This window comes from Saccostrea echinata, unplaced genomic scaffold (genome assembly GCF_033153115.1).
Source record: "Saccostrea echinata isolate AGI-Se365-2 ecotype Australia unplaced genomic scaffold, CSIRO_AGI_Sech_v1 ptg000014l, whole genome shotgun sequence".
Lineage (NCBI taxonomy): Eukaryota > Metazoa > Mollusca > Bivalvia > Ostreida > Ostreidae > Saccostrea > Saccostrea echinata.
The window spans coordinates 12,371,668-12,393,659 of record NW_026889763.1 but is presented as its reverse complement, the minus strand read 5'-3'; the positions used below and the strand labels follow the sequence as shown (position 1 = coordinate 12,393,659).

General features: G+C 32.9%; 1 protein-coding gene across 2 annotated transcripts in view; it reads left to right on the top strand.

Annotated features, from left to right (window-relative positions):
* Positions 1 to 21,992, top strand: part of LOC133186759 (uncharacterized) — a 217,682-nt gene that overhangs the window by 177,561 nt on the left and 18,129 nt on the right. The window contains exon 4 of one of the 2 annotated variants that reach the window (XM_061322058.1): positions 4,994 to 5,048. The exons of the other annotated variant lie outside the window; for it this stretch is intronic. Within the exon in view, the coding sequence (XP_061178042.1) occupies positions 4,994 to 4,997 (4 nt within the window). The 3' untranslated portion in view covers positions 4,998 to 5,048. Of the gene's footprint in view, positions 1 to 4,993; positions 5,049 to 21,992 lie in introns of those variants that run through there. 2 annotated transcript variants of the gene reach the window in all.

The following is a 21,992-nucleotide window of genomic DNA, read 5'->3' as shown; positions in this document are numbered from 1 at the left end:
ACATTACAATAACGACCTTGTCTGGAACTACACCTTGTCGCTAAGTAAATTGTTGACTGGTGATTTTAATACAAATTTTTGGCCCATTATTTTCATACTGAATTGTCTACTGAGTACTCCATTTATGAATGCAAAGGGCCTACTTGTGTGTGGAAGTATAATTTTGAGTTTAAAGTATATGTACAGATCAACAAATCCAAACATACAATTTCTGAAGACTTCAATAACATATTATCAATAACATATTTGTCTTGAGGCACCGTTCTATAAAACGTCTACCTACCACAATGCATATAGTTTTTTCAAGGATGTTGGGAAAATTCTATGTTTGATGGGACAGTGGGGTTCGAGAAATTCGACAATAGCTAAAACAGTGTATACTTCCCTTACTGGACGGAAACCAATCGAAATTGAGGACATGATGATAGGTCATAACAGTGCTATTTCATTCTGACTTTAAATGAGTAGTTTAAAACACAAAAACACCATCTTATTTGTCAATATTTGTCAATATCCTCCCTCTGTTTAAAAATTGATCGTATTTGAAACATGCTTTTGAGTATCGAATCAGTTGGGAGACATAAAAACCATATGCAGGTAATTCTGGAATATTTCTATATAAGGGGGAAAGTTGAGAATGGAAAAGCAGATGTCATACCGTTTGTCATATAGATTAGTTTCTTAGTAGTCATTTATGTCTGTAATCAGTAAAATATTCAAGTATGATGCAGATGTTGCAGACTCTGTGGTTTCTTATACTTCGACTTCACTTGCAAATATCGAGTTTACATATGATTGAAATAAATATTGTTAATTAATAAAACGACGTGGATACATTGAATTGAAAAGTTGAATGGGTTTGAGTGACAAACATGCATAATGTATCAAAATGAAGTTGGTAATTCATAGCTTTTTTTTTAAATAAACGAAGGGAAAATACATATCAATTCCTCAAAAAGAATAAATTTCACGTCTTTCGATTTTTAATAATTTCCAGTAATTTGAATATCCTTATTCTTGCCCCTCAATTTATTTTACGTAAAGAATATGTTCAGTTGTTTGTGTTTTTTCTCTTGAAGTTCTGCTCATGATGGCGGCACCTCATCTCTACCGTGGCATATTACAGGCGTGGTAATTGGAGTAATTGCCCTCCTTGTTGTTTTCAGTGTGGTAGCTCTTATCTGTTACAGAAAGAGAAGACGTAAGAACAAGTTTGATCATAAAGGACAAGATAGGTTAAAACCCCTTTTGGCCCCTGATTTGGGGTGTCTTTTAGAATGATGCAACAGTTTATAAATTAAAACTTGTTGTCACCCCTGCCAAAAAATGAGCATTGGTTCTAAGTTATGGGATACACAAAGGTCACAGAGAGCTCAGAAAGTATGTCAATTTCCGAATTTTCTCATTTTTATGCAAATTTTCATCGATTTTACAACACATTTTGTGTCAGAAAACATAGAGCACAAGCTTGCCTATCTACCAAAATTATATATATCATACACTAGTATCAGATGAATTTTATGTATAAAAATCTCAGATAGGCAAGCTTGTGCTCTATGTTTTCCAAAGAGAAAAGTATCTCAAATACGAAATTCCACCAGAATTGAGGGAATTTGAGAAAATGTCCTACTTCTACACCCTCTTGTGACCTCGGGAAAATGTTTTACTTCTACACCCTCTTGTGACCTCCATGTAAACTCTGAATCAAAATTAGTGCTGGGTTTAAAACAAGCATCATTTTAAGTTCTTAACTACAAACTATCACAGTATTAACTCTGTTCTGATTTTTACATCAAATAAGGGGCGAGATTCGGTCGTTACCATACCTTGTCCTTTATAACAATATTTGAAATGGATAAAGGAAAGCAAAGTATCATAAACAATTATATACACGTAGTGTCTCAATATATGAAGGCATGCCAAAAAAAAGATAATTTAAAAAAATCTTCTTACGTTATATACATAGATGTGCAATTGTTTTGGTGGTAAAACGTGCAACTTGATATATTTCCGATTTTGAACAATGCTTTCCTCATTAGTAAAAATTTCTTTCTTTTACAATCATACGTGTATGACGAATTTGTTTCTTATGGAAGAGAACTTTTATAAAAGTAATTCATAAAACAAAGAGCATAACAGAATTATATTCAGTCTAAGTATATTTAATTTGAAATTATCTAAAAGAATTTCCATTTTAGAGAAAAGCCCAAATGGAAAAGATGAACAGATTCCTTTATTAATTAAAGGTATAATTTTGAGTTAAATTGCAATTCAATGAAGCCAAAACAATTTCCAAGTACTTTAATAACATTTTTAATAATAATAATTACATATTTGTCTAGAGACACCGTTCTTCAAAACTTCTACTTTTCACGAGGCAAATAGTTTTCTCAAAGATGGTGGGAAAATTCTATGTTTGATAGGAAAATGGGGTTCCGGGAAATCGTCAACAGCTAAAAAAGTATACAAGTCCCTCACTGGAAGGCAACCAATTGTAATAGAGGACATACTGAAGTTTGATGTGAGTTCTTGTCAGGATTCTATCATCGTAGAGGAACCATTACCAAGAGAGGATATTTCTGACGAAGAAAAAAATAACCGTGTAGAAAAAATTATTTATTTATGCAAACATATCCTGAAAACAAATCAAACATTTATGATTATTACTTCAACTGAAGAAGCTTGGGGAACGATTGCAGATGAAGTCAAGAATTGTGACGTTGATGATAATGAATATCGCTGTATTGATCTTAATTGGAGGAATTTATCACATGGAGATAGGATTCAAATCTTTCACACCATTTTCCAGTTTTACAATCCAGATAAACCATTCTCTATTGTAGAAGAAAAAGTAACAAGATTTCAAATTAATAGTTTGGGATTCCCGGAAACATGTGCATTGTTTTCTAAATGTAGCGAATTTCAGAAATCAAAAAGCGGTGTTTTATTCTTTAATAGACCACTGCGTTATTTAAGTTTATACCTGGACAAAATGTTGCAAACTTCAAGAGAAAAACAAAAATTTCTTGTACTAGTATATATGAGTTTAAATAATATGAAAATAGATATGGACAAATCGAACGACAAGCTTTGGGAAATATTCAGATTATGTGGTCTAAACACTGACAGTGTACGTCTAAAGTCAATTATACCCTGGGAATTAGTCGTAAAAGAAGAGCCGTCAGTCTACGTGTTACAACACGAAGTTATTAAAAGAATAACACTCATAACATTTGGAAAGCTTTATTTCTCAGTTTTACTTCGGTTTTCATCGCGGAAAGATCTGGAAGGCTGGATAAAACACAAGAAGAGAACATTCATAGTAACAGAATTACTGGAGGACGGTAGGAAACAAGCTTCAGATATAGAACCATTTCTTGAAATTAATGATGAGCAATGGACTGAATATCAAGAAAAAATGGGGAAGACAATTCAAGAAAAATGTGAGAACAGTGAATAAATAAAATAGCAAAAATCATACTGGCGTCTTAAACATTAATTATTGTTGGAGTGTGGATATATTCTTCATTTGCTGGTTATCAGTATCCAAGTGTAAAACAAGGTTATCAAGATTTAATCCGCAGAAAACAACAATCCATAATTTAAGTAAGGCGGTCAGTAAAAAAGCCTTGTAAGAAAGATAATGTTATGCTTTAATGTGTTTATTTCCCTATGCATTTACTTATCGTCATATTCTATATATTACAATTAAATGTATTGAAGAAGTAATCTATAGTTTCTATAGATTTTGGCTTGTGTTTTGGTATTATAATCTATATATTAATTGTTTTTATTCAGATTGGATTCTGCAGTTTCATTTCAAAATGGAAAAAGATATTGCAGTATTAGTAAAATCCCAAGCAATTTTAAATTGTCATAATCATTGTCATTAAAAATATGAAAGTAGATTATGACAATTTTTATAAATACATTATGCAAAGCTTCATTATTCATTATTGCATTATAATATTATGCCAATCTATATTATCATTTTACATTATTGGTTTTTATGATTGGAAAAAGATCATAAAAGACAAAAGTATACTACATCAAGCTAATGATTTCCCACATTTTGCTGATAGTAAGTACATTTTCATTATCTAGGTTACAAAGTAAAAATTTCTACATGAATTTAAAATCATATTGAAAAGAGAAGATAGACAAATGGTAGCTGTAAAGAAGACCCTGCTGTTTCATTTCATGAAAAATCATTAACATATAAGTGCCTTTCGTCGAAGTAACTTATAAGATATGGGGGGGGGGGGGGAGGTGTCAAGGAATTTTGCTAAATTAGTACGCTAACATCATCAACAACGTAGATTTTGTTTGCTTCGCTTTAAATGGCAGGGGCATATGGTATGACCCCTTTCCGTTTGTCACTTTGTTACTCAATCTTTGTTTTTCAAACTTTTTTCTGTGCTTGTAGATAATTAGCTGATTTGAAGCACGAGTATTTATATTGACGATTTTAAAGATTAAGTTTGGCTTTTATGTTCATTGGGCCATTTTTAAAGAAAGTTATTTCTCCTATACTAAGATAATTTCCATTATATACTGTTTTCCGGATCGATTTTTGCTTTGCTTGTAGAAATGAGCTGAGGTTAAGTATGTGTATTACATTGAAGACTTTCTGTCGAGTTCGTGTCATTTTGATTGACGCATTTTCATGAGAGTTATTAACATTTGTCAAAGAAATTACTACATGTAATCATTAACTTTTTCTTTGAAATTATTTTGCTGTGCTTGTAAACAAAAAAAAATATTTATTTACATTGTCCATTGCAGATATACATACATACATGTGCATATAAATGTCTGCAAAACTGTATACAATGATTTTTTTTACAAACACACCCATTCATACATCCACTCACACTTGAGGTTTTTTTTGTTTCCTCCTTGTATACTGATCACTTATAATTCAATTTTAATTTTATTCCAGGAAAGCTAATGTCCTAAATCTTATATTCACTATTTTCCGGACTTTTTGTAGTTGATCACCAGTTCTACGCATCTAGAGTATAGAGTGGTATTGACAACGGATACAAGAAAAACGCAGCAATATCATGCACTTTTGTTTTATTTCCACACTTTTTTATTCTCCTTGGACTTGCACATATTTAGTACTATTGTTAGCCACTGCTTTATGAACTTAGAAACATGCCATTTAATGAATGTGAAAATATTTTTACAATGATGAACAACAGGCATGAGCACGTGTTTGTAATATTATTTTTATTGACCCTTTCAGGATTGTTGAAAAAGAAATGGATTTGTATCTTATTCTAACATTGTCAAGTGACATTTTCTCATAAATTATGAATTTACATCTAGATTATGTCAAACCACAGTATGATACATTCCAATGCAGGATTCAACACGGATACAATTCTGTGACAGATTAAAAATCAAAACCGATAATCAATTTTTTCCTCCCATTTGAGGAAACATTTATAACTTTGTGACGTTATGGAAGCCCATAGAAAATGTAATCTTAATAATTTCTTAATATATATAACTAATATTCACTAATATTCATTGTAACAAAACTAACCGTAAACATACAAGAAAATCAAAACAAAATTATGTCGTACTAAATACTATCTGGTATGTGACTGATATGATCGTCAGGTTTGGTGTAAAAAGAAATGACAATTGTACAAATGCATCCAGACGTTTCTGGACGTAAAAATTGGTAAATGTTAAAAGAATTTTACATCTTCAACCTGAAATGCTAGGAACCATTGTGTTCAATTTTAAAAGATGTTCTAATTTTGCGGACAAACAAACATACACACATGCACGGAGGGAGACAGACAGTAACGACAATAGGTACCGTCACACCATCACTTCAGGTCGACACAGCGAAAATATTAACGGTATGATTTAATGCTTACACAAATTTGCATGCAGTGCTTTAAAACCCGACCGAGACATCTTAATAGTATCAAATGCAGTATTTGTATATTTTAGATTTTTCCTGACGTAAAATGTCTTTTATCTTTTATCTTTCAACTAAAAAAGAATTACTGTAATAGAAAAAAAATGCAAAAAAGAGAAATTTCCACCTTGGTCCAAAACTGTAATAAATAAAAAAAAATCACACTTTAGAATCAGGTCCCAACACATTTAAAAGTATACATGATATAAGCAATTACTATTTTGTATTTGTTTTCATATAATCTTCATGTATGCCTTTGCGCTTTTGAGTTTATGTAATATTCTTTATGTCTCTGTCTCTGTGCACCTTTATAAACTCTGAACAAACTAATTGAGATACCCATTTGTTCTTAACAATTTTATTCAGGGTATTTATGAGACTTCACAAATGAGCATGATTTCATATCTAAGTATATATTTGTTTAATTATCAAACCAATGCATCCACTCCTCTTCCTCACTTGTACCAGGCTAGGGACGTCATGTGTAGAATGCAAGATCTGTTTTTAATTACTAGGCAGTAGTGTAATCAAACGGTAAGAATCTGCATATCTTAATTATAAATAGGTAAAATACTTGTATAAACTTTTTACTTGTGCAACATTGATTATGTAGTTCAATTAAATTTTGTACTAATTAATTTCGTATGAAACCACAATGATATTTCCCCTACTCCGCATCACCGGACTTTCTTAACGTCACATAGATTCAAGCTGCTGCAATTTGTGTCATTTGGGGACATGAATTGGGAAATTGATTATATCAAATCACAAACTTTTAAAATTAGCCAAATTATGTGTGATTAAATACAAAACTTATTGTATATTTTGGTCCAAATTGACCTGTTTAAGACTGAATATATATATATATATATACATATATACATATATACATACATATATATATATATATATATATATATATATATATATATATATATATATATATATATATATATATATATATATATATATATATATATATATATATATATATAATTATTTACATTTCCAAATATTTTTCCTTAAGTTCCTTGAGATTCTTTGCAAATTAGAAGACTGTTCATTTTCTCATGAACTACCATGGATGAGCCTGAATATCTTCATTGTAACGTCACAATACCGTACTTGACGTCAAAACTATAGTGCAAACTGTTTTGCTTTAAAAAATGACAGTTAAATGGCGTAATTTGTGGTAATTCATCAGATAGATAATGTAAATATAAAAAATGAATTTAATTTTTGAAAATTCATGAGGTACATGAACTACAACGCTTCACGCCTGCATATTTATCATGAAGCGCTAACGCGCTTCAGGAAGTATGCCGGCGTGAAGCGTCGTAGTTCATGTCCTCATGAATCTTCAAAAATTAAATTCATTTCTTAATATATATATATATATATATATATATATATATATATATATATATATATATATATATATATATATATATATATATATATATATATATATATATATTTCCAAATATGTTTCCTTAAGATTCTTTGCAAGTTAGAGTATTGTTCATTTTCTCATGAACTACCATGGATGAGCATGAATATCTCCATTGTTACGTCATAATACCATACTTGACGTCAAAACTATAGTGCAAACTGTTTTGCTTTAAAAATGACAGTTGAATTGTGGCAACTAATCAGAAAAATAATGTAAATATAAGAAATGAATTTAATTTTTGAAAATTCATGAGGTACATGAATTACAACGCTTCACGCCAGCATATTTATCATGAAGCGCTAACGCGATAATACGTTGTTTAACGTTAGTTGCTATGCATTTAAATAAACACGACTGACGAAGGCCGGTAACACGGTTGAAATATTTTAAAAAGTGTTTAAAGTGTTTTTATTTTATATATATAAATATATATATATATATATAAAGCACTAAAAACCAACAACACTGTATATCCTAAGAGTCGGATCTACTAAGTAGATACAAGGTCACGGAGGGAAATTTATATAAAGCACTAAAAATGACCAACCACACGAACAATAATAATTGTCAAATTTTCGGGACAACCTGTCCCTTCCTCAGGACAAAGAAAAAAGTTAAGAAGTCATAAAAACAAAGGAAATAGAGAAGCAAAAACAACTAGCACTACTACTAAACTACCAAACACTAAATATTTACAATGTTACATGTTTAATTTGGAGTTTATAAACAGTTGTGAACAAAGAAATCCGGAGCGCTATGAATTGCGTCCGGTCTATCGGGTGTACTCTGGTGAAGTGTGATTTACATAATTGAACGAATTAATTATCGCTAATTAATTACGGCCAACAGTAAATCGTACATTGTCTTATTCTCTCAAAATAGCGTAACTCTACATGATAAAAAGAAATTAAAGAAAGATAATATGGAAGGACAATTTTGAAATATGAATTTGTATATATTGTAAATCAGGAAATCGGAAAAAAGAAATAAACAAAAATGTGAGCTGTAAATATTTGGGTAGGTTGTTCCAGGATTACTAATACGAATTAACGGTAAAGTTTACACTATATAGAGAGAATGAACTTGTTTGTTACAATTCGGGATTGGGTCTAGTTCACGTTCATACTGGTGAAGTCATTAAGTTTGTTAATTCCATTAGGGCGGAATGACTTCAGCCTGTGCATCCAGAACTTTTCCTTGCCTTTTCTCTGCGCGTCTGTCCATCTTGGATTATGGTCAATAACCACTACTGTCATGTCCTCCCATTTGTGACCTTCAAGGTTGAAATGTTCCCCAACGGGTTCATTGAGTTTTTTGGTCCTAATGGTAGAACGGTGATTATTGACTCTCCTGCGGAGATCTCCTGTTTCACCAACATACTGTTTGGAGCAAACTTTGCAGCTGATGAATAAATGCAGTTGTCTGTTTGACAGGACAAATTCCCTAGTATTTTGTAGCTGCGGCCTGTAACGGGGCTGTTAAAACTGTCTGTGTCAGAGCTGTACTTACAGAGAAGACATCTTCTGTCAGAGCAAGTTTTAAAGCCCCCATTAGGTAATGGATTGTCCAATCTGGTTCTTACTACCATGTCCTTCAGGTTCTTCGGGTGCCTGTATGCAGCCAATGGGGGCTCCTTAAAGACCTCTGCCATTCGTTTATTTGAGTGGAGAATTGGCAGATTCTTTTGAAGGATACCGCTGAGGTTCTTAAGGACGGGATGGTATGTGGTTACCAGAGGGACCCTGCCGCTATTGTCTTTTTCCTTGTAGCGTAATAGGTTTTGCCTGTCATGTCCCGCCATCTCATCAATAGCAGTTTGTACGGTGCGGGCATTGTAGCCTCTCTTGCATAAGTGGGACTTAAGGAGACCGCTTTGTTCTTGATATAAGGCAGGGGATGAACAGATGCGCCGAATTCTGGTGGCTAGACCCTTAGGCACACCCTTAAATGTGTGTGGGGGATGACAGCTAGTTGGCATAAGATACAGATGGGAATTTGTGGGTTTCGTGTGGAGACTGAACTCGATTTCACAATCAGTCAGGGTAGATGTCGTATCTAGGAATATGTTTTTCGAATTAGATACGTCTACTGTAAATTTGATAGACTGATGAAAGGTGTTGGCAAACGAAATGAATGCCTCGAGGCTCTCGCGACATTCCACCCACTTCATCTCTATATCTTCAATGAAACGCAACCAGCTAAGGGGCCTAAATGGTGCTTGAAGTAGCAAGTTGCGTTCCAGTCTGCCCATGAAAATATTGGCATAAGATGGTGCCATTTTCGTACCCATAGCAGTGCCATTAACCTGCAGGCAATGTTCTGCATTAAACATGAAGTTGTTATACTTGAGAACATGTTCAAGGAGCTTGGCAAGGGACTCGGTAGAAGGAATTTGTATGGATCTACTATCCCAGACTTCTCTACATGCTTCGATACTCTCATCGTGCGGAATATTTGTGTACAAAGATGTGACGTCCATAGTCACGAGAAGGGTATGATCTGGAAGGCCAGTAGAGGGCGTCTTGTTAATGTAGTCCGTGGTGTCCTTGAGATAGGATGGCAAATTCTCTACGTGTGGACGGAGATGTAAATCGATGTATTCAGAAATTTTCTCCGTGGGGTGTCCAATAGCGCTAACTATAGGGCGACCTGGCATACCTTCTTTGTGTATCTTAGGAAGCAGATAAAATTGTCCTGGTCTACAGTCAATAGGATTGAGTGTCTCATAGACGTTGATACCAATCTCGTTTTTCTCAAACATTTCGTCAAGAGTTTTGGTGATGGCGGTGGAGAATTCTTTAGTGGGGTCAGAGTCCAGTTTCTTATAGAAACGTTCGTCTGAGAGTTGTCTATGGGCCTCCGCCATGTATGTCTCTTTATCAAGCACTACTACTGTAGAGCCTTTGTCTGCTTTCTTGATTACAATGTCATCCCGATTCTTTAATGATTGTAAGGCGGATCTCTCTTCCTTACTCAAATTGTCGGGAGCCTTGTCTGGCACCGAAAGCGATAATTAATTCGTTCAATTATGTAAATCACACTTCACCAGAGTACACCCGATAGACCGGACGCAATTCATAGCGCTCCGGATTTCTTTGTTCACAACTGTTTATAAACTCCAAATTAAACATGTAACATTGTAAATATTTAGTGTTTGGTAGTTTAGTAGTAGTGCTAGTTGTTTTTGCTTCTCTATTTCCTTTGTTTTTATGACTTCTTAACTTTTTTCTTTGTCCTGAGGAAGGGACAGGTTGTCCCGAAAATTTGACAATTATTATTGTTCGTGTGGTTGGTCATTTTTAGTGCTTTATATATATATATATATATATATATATATATATATATATATATATATATATATATATATATATATATATATATATATATATATATATATATATATATATATATATATATATATGTGTGTAATCAATTAGTTCTAAATACATTGCATAATGTTGAGTAGTATAGTAAAAAAACATCCTACTTTACAAAATAATAAACTTGTGAGGCTGAAACAAGATTTAGTGAGTTTGGCTTACCACTATGCAATTTGATTAAAAAAGAAACTTATGAGGTAATAGAATAAAGTTGTAAACCAATCTGGTATACTAAAATACATGTACATCTTGGCATAAAAGAAACATTCATTAGCTAAAAAAGAAACTCATTTTTCCTTTGAGATGGAAAAGATATTATTATTTCAAATGCAAAATGTAAGAATAACAAACATTAAGGTTTTGCCAAAGGTCAAGATGTCCAAAAATTTATTTTTATAATAGCTCCAAAACTATGTGAGGTATAAATTTAAACCGCTCCCCTAGATCCCGATTTCTCATTGGTTGTCCCAAAATAAAATCGATCAAGTAAACATGGCGGATAAATTCAAGTTGTGATGTTAACATACACGAAAAATAACCGATATACGGATTGTTCTGTATATTTTTGGATCAATTCATGTCTTGCATTACTACATTTTATGAGTTCAGGTAAGATATGTTAATAAAATACCCACGTAGTGATAATTTGAGCCGAAATCTGTGTGGTAGTGAATCACTCCCGCACTTGTACCATTACGGAGACCCTAAGGAGTTGTAGCCCTCTCCAAAAAAAAAAAAAAAAAAAAAAAAAAAGGAGAGGGCTACATTATTGCAGCTATTGTTGACCCATCAAATGAAGATAACTCTGAGTATATTAAATTGCCTAAATTTTGAAACGATACATGTGGCTGTACTGAATTTTATGGCAAATCGTGTAGCATATCGAGAGTCGTGCAGAGAATTGTCTAGATAGAAGAACTGCATATCGTGTTCAAGTCTCAACATATTTGCTTATAGAAGACCAGACTCACACACAGAGGCAAAGAAACACAAGATGAAAAAGACAATGAATTCTTTTTCAAGGCGTGAATATAGGAAAACATTTTGCATTTTACATGGTATTGAGAAGAAGAAAACGTAAGCGATAGCAAATATTTAGATGTTAATGTTTTGATTCTATGTGTTCATGCTAGAGTTTGTAAACCTCCATCGCATAGTTTGACATACAAAGAAAGAGAATGCCATAAAACGTTTTGTGTCTCTATGCTAGAGACAATGTTGTAGCTCTTCCTGGAAGTTAAACAAACCACAGAGAATCCAGAGTTCTTCTTTTACCTTCAGACAAACGAAAGAAGACATCTTCAAAATTATGCTTACATTGGAGGCGAACTGAATCAGAAAGATACAAGTTTATGTTCCTTTCTAAGAATATGGAATGACCTTTGTCCCCACATAGTAATTTCAAAACCATCATAGATCTATGTAAGAGTTTAACAAGCTAATTTAGAGAATTTGTGTCCCCGCGCTTAGGTAAAAAAGAGCATGTGCAGTGCTTGGGGTGGGGGGGGGGGGGGTCGGACCCCCCTGGATTTGCATAATTATTTAATGTATACATGTATATTGAAGCAAATAACAAAATGCCAATATGGATAAAAAGATTTGAGTGCTTATTCTTTAATATGTGTTATAGAAGATTCTTTTTATATAGAATATTTATCACACTGTAATAAAGATTTTATGAGAAGCTTGAACACGCCAGACGTCATAACTTTTTCATTTAATATGTTGAATACTATCATTTAGTAAACCCCCCTCCCCTAAACAAAAAATTTAAAGATTTGAACCCGGTACCTCTCATTTGCTAAGCAAGAATCATACCCCTAGACCAAAGAGGAACTTGATTATTCCTTAAATTAAATGCAAACATTAGGTCACATATAATGTTTATATTCACGTTCGATATTATCAAAATTTTACACAATACATAGTATCTAATTAAGCCTTTACTTAACAGTTCTAATAGATGTACATAAAGTCTGCCAACAACTATATTATATGTAATAACTCTCCATGTGCCCCTATGCTAAAAGTAGTGCCAAGCGACTTTTAATACAATAAAAAAAAAACCGGGGCGGGAACTTTGAGAGGGGCGAGAGAGGCCATAGGGAGTTATGGAGTAAAAATTCATTGCAAAACCTCAAAAGCTTCTTGAGATATCGCCCGGAAACGAAAGTGTTACACACAGACAGAATGTATGAATTTACGACCTTGAACTTTGACGTTTTTACCTCAGAATCAATAGGGTTCTTCTTTAGGCCATAGGGAGTTGCTATACAAAATTGCGAAAGCTCAAAGGGTTCTCGAGATATCGCCCGGAAACGAAAGTGTTACAGACAACCAGAAATACAGATGAACGGACTGTCGAATGGACAGACGGACGGACGGACAGACAGATCCAAATTTATATCCCCCACTTTCAATGAAAGCGGGTGACAAAAATCTGCTTTCAAAAAGCGAAAGTTTGTCAGACGGGAGAAAACACATTTGCTTGAGCCATGCAATGAACACATTCAGCTATGTTGCAACTACTATTGAAATAACGCCCACTATTGAAATAATTATTTCAATAGTGGTTGACAGTGCATTTCAAAACCAAACAAGGTTGTAACCACTATTGAAATAACGACCACTATTGAAATAATTATTTCAATAGTGGTTGACAGTGCATTTCAAAACCAAACAAGGTTGTAACCACTATTGAAATAACGTTCACTATTGAAATAATTATTTCAATAGTGGTTGACAGTGCATTTCAAAACCAAACAAGGTTGTAACCACTATTGAAATAACGTTCACTATTGAAATAATTATTTCAATAATGGTTGAAAGTACATTTCAAAACCAAACACAGGTTGCAACCACTAATGAAATAACATTCACTATTGAAACAATGATTTCAATATAGGTTTCGAATGCATTTCAAAACCTAAACCAAGTTGCAACTACTATTGAAATAATGTTCACTATTGAAATAAAGATTTCAATAGTGATTGAAATAATGATTTCAATAGTGATTAAAATAATTATTTCAATAGTTGCTTACAATGATTTCAATATGAAAACCACATTGCAAGACTCATTGAAATAACCAATCTATTGGAAGAAAATATAAGGATAAATTCTTCAATATGTTTTCCAACATAATAAATTGATTTATTGAGTTTAAAAAATGATCTGTAATTTTATGTTTTAATTTCTGTTTAGAAATACTATTAATACATGGACATCTGCAGTTTAACTGATCTATTAATTTTAAGCAATTTTGTTACATGAGGTTCATCTTTGTTATTAATCAGGGAGAGTTAAAGGTGATAGATACAGATAGTTTTGAAAATTAGAATATCTACATTAAAAAGAAGAAAGAAGACATCTATGTGATATCTCATATGTGTACAAACTTTCTGATAAAAAATGGTTATTTTCAATCAAAAGGATATAGAATAGATGTAAATTCTCGCGTATATTCATGGGCTTGCATACATTTCTAATATGGGTAGTAAATCCAACGTTTCTACTCTTCAATACATAAAATCAGCTATTTGGGAAAACTAAGTATAAGTGTTATAACATTAGAGGTTGTTATTTCAATAGTGGTTACACGCATAAAACCACTTTTGAAATAATATCCACTATTTAAATAATTATTTCAGTAGTGATCGTTAATTCAATAGTAGGTGCATTGTTGCAACCACTATTGAAAAACCATTTCAATAGTAGATATTATTTCGATAGCGGTAGTATCAATGCAACTACTATTGAAAAAACGGTCACTAATGAAATGATTTTTCAATTTTTTGCATGATTTTTGCATTCAAAACCTCTACTGAAATTATTGTTTCAATAGTGTATGTTATTGCATTAGTGATTGCAACCTGTGTTTGGTTTTGAAATGCACTTTGAACCATTATTGAAATAATTATTTCAATAGTGAACGTTATTTCAATAGTGGTTTCAACCTGTGTTTGGTTTTGAAATGCACTGTCAACCACTATTGAAATAATTATTTCAATAGTGGTCGTTATTTCAATAGTGGTTACAACCTTGTTTGGTTTTGAAATGCACTGTCAACCACTATTGAAATTATTATTTTAATAGTGGGCGTTATTTCAATAGTGGTTGCAACACATCTATCTGAAGAACAGATTCTGAAGGATCATTATAGACTGCAGTGTACCGTGCTGTACAGAAGGCAAACGGAAATATTCCTTTCTAGAAGAGGAAATGAAAGATACGGTACTTTTATATATTTTAAATTTTATTGAATTTAACAACAGTAGTAAATATAATCAAAAGAGATGCTTGATTAAGATATTAAGCTTGAATTTAAACAAAATCTACAAATATCTGAATGCAGGATAGAGAAGATTTTTAAAGATATCATACATACATACATACATACATACACACATACATTCATACAAACATACATAAATACTTACACTAATATATGATCATTAGATCCCCGTCCTAACTCGAGAATCCCTGACCCTGGAGCCATGAATCTCACAATTATGGTAGAGAGCTCAGTGCTAATTACAATCATCCTAAGTACAAAAAAGTGATCAGCAAGGGTGCGTCTTCCAAAATTATGAAATTCATGGCCCCTGGGTCAGGGGTTTTGTTGTTAGGGCGGGGTTCTATTGATTTCAAAAATAGTAAAAGTAAACCAATTCTCTGAAAATCTTCTCCTCTGTTATTCCTGGGTATTTAGCAAGCATACAAAAAAGCATGGTTATGATAAGCAAGAGCGTCTTATCTAAAATTGTGAATTTCATGGCCCCTGAGTCACGGGTTCTGGTGTTAGTGCGGTGCAGTGTTAAGTGTAAAATCAGTGTAAAAATGAATTATTTCTTTGAAAATCTTTTTCTCCCTGATATCTAGGAGGCATAAGAGTACAAAGTTGTAATAAAGGAGGGTAATTTAACCGGATTTTTGAAATTCTGAAACACTTGGTCAAGTCTTCTAGTGCTATACAGGGCTCAATTAATTTGTTTTCTACCGAGAGAAATTATTCCCCTTTGCTATTCATCTATGATGATTTATCATTGTAAACAGTGTAATTAAAAGGTCAATTGAATAAGAAAATCTTTTTAAATAGCTTATAAATAGTCTATAATTTAAAAAAAAAACTACTTAGAGTCTAGATATTTTTAGCGTTCAATATCTTGACGTTTTATTCAACACTGAGCATACACGAGTATGTCCCGAAACATTCAGAATGCGAGCATCAATTTCGAACGCACCGTTGTAAATCAAAAATGTTTGGTCCAACGCTCAACAGCAATATATATGATGGGTAGTGACATCTAGGTAATATTGTCCATTTTCACAAAAAATTGAATTTTTTTTATTAATAATCTAGTACCTATTAGCCTCAATAAAAATTTAAAAGAGCAAGTCATTTGTAGGTGAAAATTCTCATCAATTTTGAGTTATTTAATTTAAAATCGCAAGCTCGTCCATTTTAACAGCCAACTCGTGCCAATATTCACCAATATTTAAAAAGTTTGATAACCCTATAATACAAGATTTTAAAAAAGGAAATACAAAGTACTTCCATTGCCTTTAATGGTCAGATAGACTTTATATAAAAGATAAATCAAGAGAGGCCAATTTAAGAGGGAATGAGTTGGGTTAATTTACTAATAGTGCTCGTCGCCCGCGAAGAGCAGTGCTATGGAGTCGCGGAGAAAGGAACTGATCCTTACGTCGCGGGTTCGAATCCACGCATGAGACCGTATCAATCGAGGTCCCGTGTCGCAGTAGGGCCTGGCATGAAAATGATCCCTCACTGCTCAATGGCCCTAAGTGCCGAGTAAAGGTCTAAATTTGCAGCCCTCCACCGGCAAGGGGTGCAGGCGTCTCCATATGAGTGAAAAATTCTCGAGAGGGACGTCAAACAACAAACAAACAAAACTAATAGTGCTCAAGCACTATTGTTTTGTTTAGTCTGTATGGTGATATTGACAAATAGGGGCAACTACAGGTAAGTAAATATACTTTCAGATTTGTACCTGATTAATAAAGTAATTATTTTGTTGATCCCAATCTATCACTTTATCATTGTTGTATAATACTCAGGTGACCATTAAGGCCCTTAGGTCTCTTTTCATGAACAAGTAAAGAATAAAGCCCTAGAATCAAAAAATCATACCGCCTCTCTATAAATACACAATTGACCCCTTCCTGGATTCGGGCTTCAATTAAGCATAGAATCGGATATGCCTACCGGTGGGTTTAAATATGATAATTCTAACTAACCGTCCTTCAAACCTTTTAATTCTTCTGCATTTATTATCCTATCAACTTTAATCCTTCCACCAAGACTCAACATCCATCAGCTGACGTCACGCAAATTCATGGGTAATAAAGAAGTAGTCCTACAACAGATGTGGCTTATTACTTGCTTGTCGAACCTATATGCTAATAAAGATACCACATCACCGTAAAAAAAAAAAAAAAAAAAAAAAAAAAAAATCTAACAAAAATGAATTTTGCATGTTTTAAATTTATTTGATTTATTTTCATTTATAATTTTAACCATTTAAGATTGTATATCCAAGTAATATCTGTACGACTTCCATAATCGTGACCTCAGCTGATTTAAACCAATAGCTACATGCAAACTGATAGGCATATCCGATTTATATGGTTAATTGAGGGGGTCAAATGATGTTCATAAGATGAAACACCTCCTTTAAGCTTGACATATAGGTGCTTTATGAATGATTAAGTCACCTTTAAATACCCTTAAACTATCTTCAAGTCATTTATACACAAAGATTAAGCTACCATTAAGGCATCTCAAACCCCTTAATGGAATCTTTAAGGTAGCTTAGAGGTGGCTTAAATGTGGATTAAAGGTGCTTAAAGTAAAGTTCTAGACAGTCTTTAAGTCACGTCAATATTAAGCTACCATTAAGCCTGACTTATAGGTGCTTAATGTATACACTCCTTTAACCTGCTTTTAAGCCATCTTTAAGATTATAATAGTTTCATAAATATGCCGCGGATATTTAAGGTTCTTGTGTGCTATATAACAATTTTTTCGTAACACTTCAGTTTTATAAAATATTTTTTAAACACATCGTCTTTAGCTTTAATTCTTTTTATATCATGATGGGTATTAAAATAATTGTCTCATTGCTTTTAATCGTATTCTTTCATTTGTTATCTACTTCCTTTGTAAAAATAATTGTTCACCGAAATATATCACTCGTCTTGTTTGTATAGTATTGTTAGTTGACCAGGGACTCGAGGGTACATAGCTAATTTAAAAAAGGGCTATTAGCGAACCAGTCTGCTACTGTTTATTTACCCTGCTTCTTACTGTGTGTAAATCTGTCGTATGTGAACTTTAATCTGATCGGCTGTTCTTCTGAAAATTAATTTATAAATAAGGTATCGTTGTTTCAAATTTAATTTAATACAAAATATTTACATTTATTGTATATTTTCTCTTTCAATTGCATTGGACATCTGAGATACTCATATTTTCACAACACACGTCAAACCTGATCAAGACGTATGAATACATTTGAGGAACTACATAAGTTCAGAATACAGTACATGTCTTTATTAAATAAAATATAATATACATCTTGTAACGTGTTTGCCTAACACGTATATGATTTTCCTCTGGGTCTAGGGCCCCCTCAGATAACTTGCTGAGGTATTTCATTGTTTGATAGGAACTTATTTACAATATTTACATATATCGGGTGCTTCCCTAGCACGCAAATAAACAAAATAATTTAATCAACTGCCTCCTAATCAATGGGGCTTCTAACTCTGGAGCGACTTCCCGAAGCGCCCACAGAAGCAACCAAAGCGCCGGTACGTCACTTCTATTAGAAGCGACCGGTTACTTCTAGTTAATAGATAAAGATTGCATGCAACGCTCACGTAGACAGTTGCACAGGTAAAATACTGTTCAGCAAATCGCATAGCAATTTTGACTTACGAACAGACTTACCGATATCTTTACGCTGGCCGTCTCCTTCTGCTGCTTATCTGCGACCCTATTCGTGACTAACTCTGTCAGTAACTGTATCAGTAACTAACTCAATTGAATCTCGGAGGCCTTATATATATCCTGGATATGTCACGTGATCAGCCCATTCGGCATACCTGGGAACATGGGGTCTTACGAACTCCTCTCGGGTCCTCTCGGAACGCCCTGTCCCCTTCCCTTTATTACCTATTGCCGTTACAATTTTATTAAATAGATTAATAATTATTAAATGAAATAATAATATGCATTACAAATAACAGAGCTCGTGCCCTATCAACAAAACAATTTACGTTCCACCGGGTGTGTTCAATTTGTTAAACTCTGCATACATCACTCTCCATGGACTAACAATACTGGTGAGTTGGTTTTGCTTTCTCACATTTCTACTCTGAATTTTCTGGATTATATCTTTAATATTTTTTTCATTATTACACAACAAAATTTCTACTTTTCTTAAGTATTAAGGATAAAGTTTACTCTGTGAAAGTGCAAGGATGTGTCAATCAATTAAACGCCTCCCGAAATTTGTGGTTTCAATAACATCCAGATAAAATTAGTTTTTTATTATATTTCCTTGTGAAATGCTTTAGCAAGATATATTATGATATAATACAGAAAATTTTAGAAAATATTGACTTCTAATCTGTGTCTATGTCCATTTAAAGATGACTAAATGGTGGCTTAAAGAAGTTTAGATATAAAGCACCTTAAGCTGCAGCTTAAAGAAAATAATTTCTTTAAGTTTCTTTTAACCCGCCTTTAAGCCGTCTTTAAGCGAATACTTAAAGATGGTTTGTTGTCCTGTGGTTGCACACCTTACCAGGTATGTTTTTATATTTACATGTAGAAGGAATAGGATTTTTTATTATAGGGATAGATTTGTTTGGTACTTGTTGATAAAAATTCAGGTGCCGATGATAACCTAAAATGTCTTTTCTTAAGAAACACTATATGTTGAACATGCACAATCGATAACACTTTATGCTATAAATAATCTAACTCAGGTAAAATTGATATTCATTAACTACACGATAATTTCCGTGAATGATGAATATCTAATGGCTGAGTAGTAATTGAGACAACCGATACCATGTTTTTGGTAACTAAATCATGTCCAAGGGATGTTAGGGGATGGAAAACTCGTGAGAAGAACTTTAATTGTTCTAATCCAAATGAAGTATATCATTGCTTACCTGACGAAAACGGAAGGTTGGGAGAAATATGTACCAAAGGACCTTCAGGCTGGGTTGAAAAAGGTAAATTGTAAAAAGCGAAAGTACATTTACCCGTTCATGTTTCACTGCTTTCTAATTTTATTTCCATTTTGAGAGTGAGTAATGGTAGCATTAGTGATTTTAACTATCCTAAATAGATGCGGGATCTTAGAAATTAGCCGATAATAAACACACGTAGTAATTCATGTACAAAGATGAATAATAACGAGGGAGATACATGTAACTGTTGAGGTCTATACATTAAGAACTCCTCCGTAAAAGCAGTGTTTATATCTACGTTCTATTTTTTCATTAATCTCACAAAAAAACATAAGCATTTTTTTCTATGAATGAGTAACAAAAGAGCTTAAACATTAAATTATCTCATTCGTTCTAATATAATTCTTACAAATACGTCACCTTTGATCACACCTTAAAGGTAGGGGAAAAAATCTTGTTATCAAGCAAAAAATTGTCTCAAAAGATAAATGGAGAAAGGATATGCTATTTAAATTGCATCCTTTTTAAATTCATTATTAATCTTGACCCACTGAAATGTATATGTTGTAATCTGAACCCTGAAAACAATAATATAATGTTTTTTTACAAGAAGGGCACTTGATTCTAAACATTGCATTTATCAATTTTGAGAGTGAACATTTCATAACCAAAGAAATGCATACTAAATAATTATTTAGATTTATCCACACCTTTCAATTTTAATCTCTGACCCATTAAGAATAATTATTTGATTAAGAAAAGGTTTTGCTAATGTAGTCATCCTCATAAATTTTCTGGTATAGTTTTGGCTGTTTAATGATCTTACCTTTCAGATATGATTTGAAATGAATTTACATCAAAAATGACTTCGCAGAGCTCATATAGGAGAAACACTAGATAGAAGTGTTTAAGAAATATGGAGATAACGAACAGTATTCAAGCTTAAAGTCCATTAAAACAGTACAAATAGGGAGCAGAGCAAAAACGGACCTTCAGAAACATCAGAGGTAGGATCAGGTGCTATGAAAGAGTGAGCATCCTCTGCCGACCGGTCCAAACCGCCGTGTACTCCTTGTCATAACCGGAAAAAACCCGGAAAAATCCGTAGACATTTCAGTGTGTAAATATTGGCCTAACAATTAGTATGAAAAATGTCATTCAGCATTTGACTTAATGATAGATTGTATTTGTATCGACTATAAAATGATAACTTTAAACGAGACTGTTGGTATCCACGTTTCATCAACTGTTTGTCAATTGTTTGCCTCGTTTTACAATTTGTTCTTACGTAGAACATCCTTTTGTGTATCGAATCAACTGGGAGACAAAAACCCCATATGCAGGTGATGAAGGTATATTGCCATATACTAGTAAGTAAGGGAAGTTGACGATTGAAAAATTGAAGTCATCACGTTTGTCATAAAGTTTTGTTGTTACGAGGGTCATTCCATAAGTAATGCAACATACAGTTTATCATAATAAATGTAGAAGTATTTAATTTTATTTTTTAACAGTTGAAAAGTTCTATTTAAGAATTTCTAATCACAGAAAACCCCATGATTTTTCCTATTGTTGTTGCAAAGGAATTTAAAACTTTTAAAGTAAGCATGGTCACTACACTGAGCTGAAAACTGTTAAATAATGATCTCTAGCAAGAAGATGAAAATGAGGGCGTATATGAAAACTGTGCTTCATTACATAAATAGCTGAATAAACCATTTTAAAGATATGATTTTGATATGTAGAAAGACTAGTCTTTCACGCTGTATAGTTTTCAGAAGGATTTGGAAATTTAAAAGAAAAAAGTACAATTTAAAGATTGCAGTCAAACTGGTCGATCGAAATCTGTAGGGGCACCAAAAAATATCGATGCCGTGAGCAACATGATATCTGAAAATGCCAATTTTCCGTAGATTACTAAAACAAGAAACATTTCAGCGTCAAAACAGTTTATAGAGTTCTGACAAATAAAATAAATCTACCAATAATT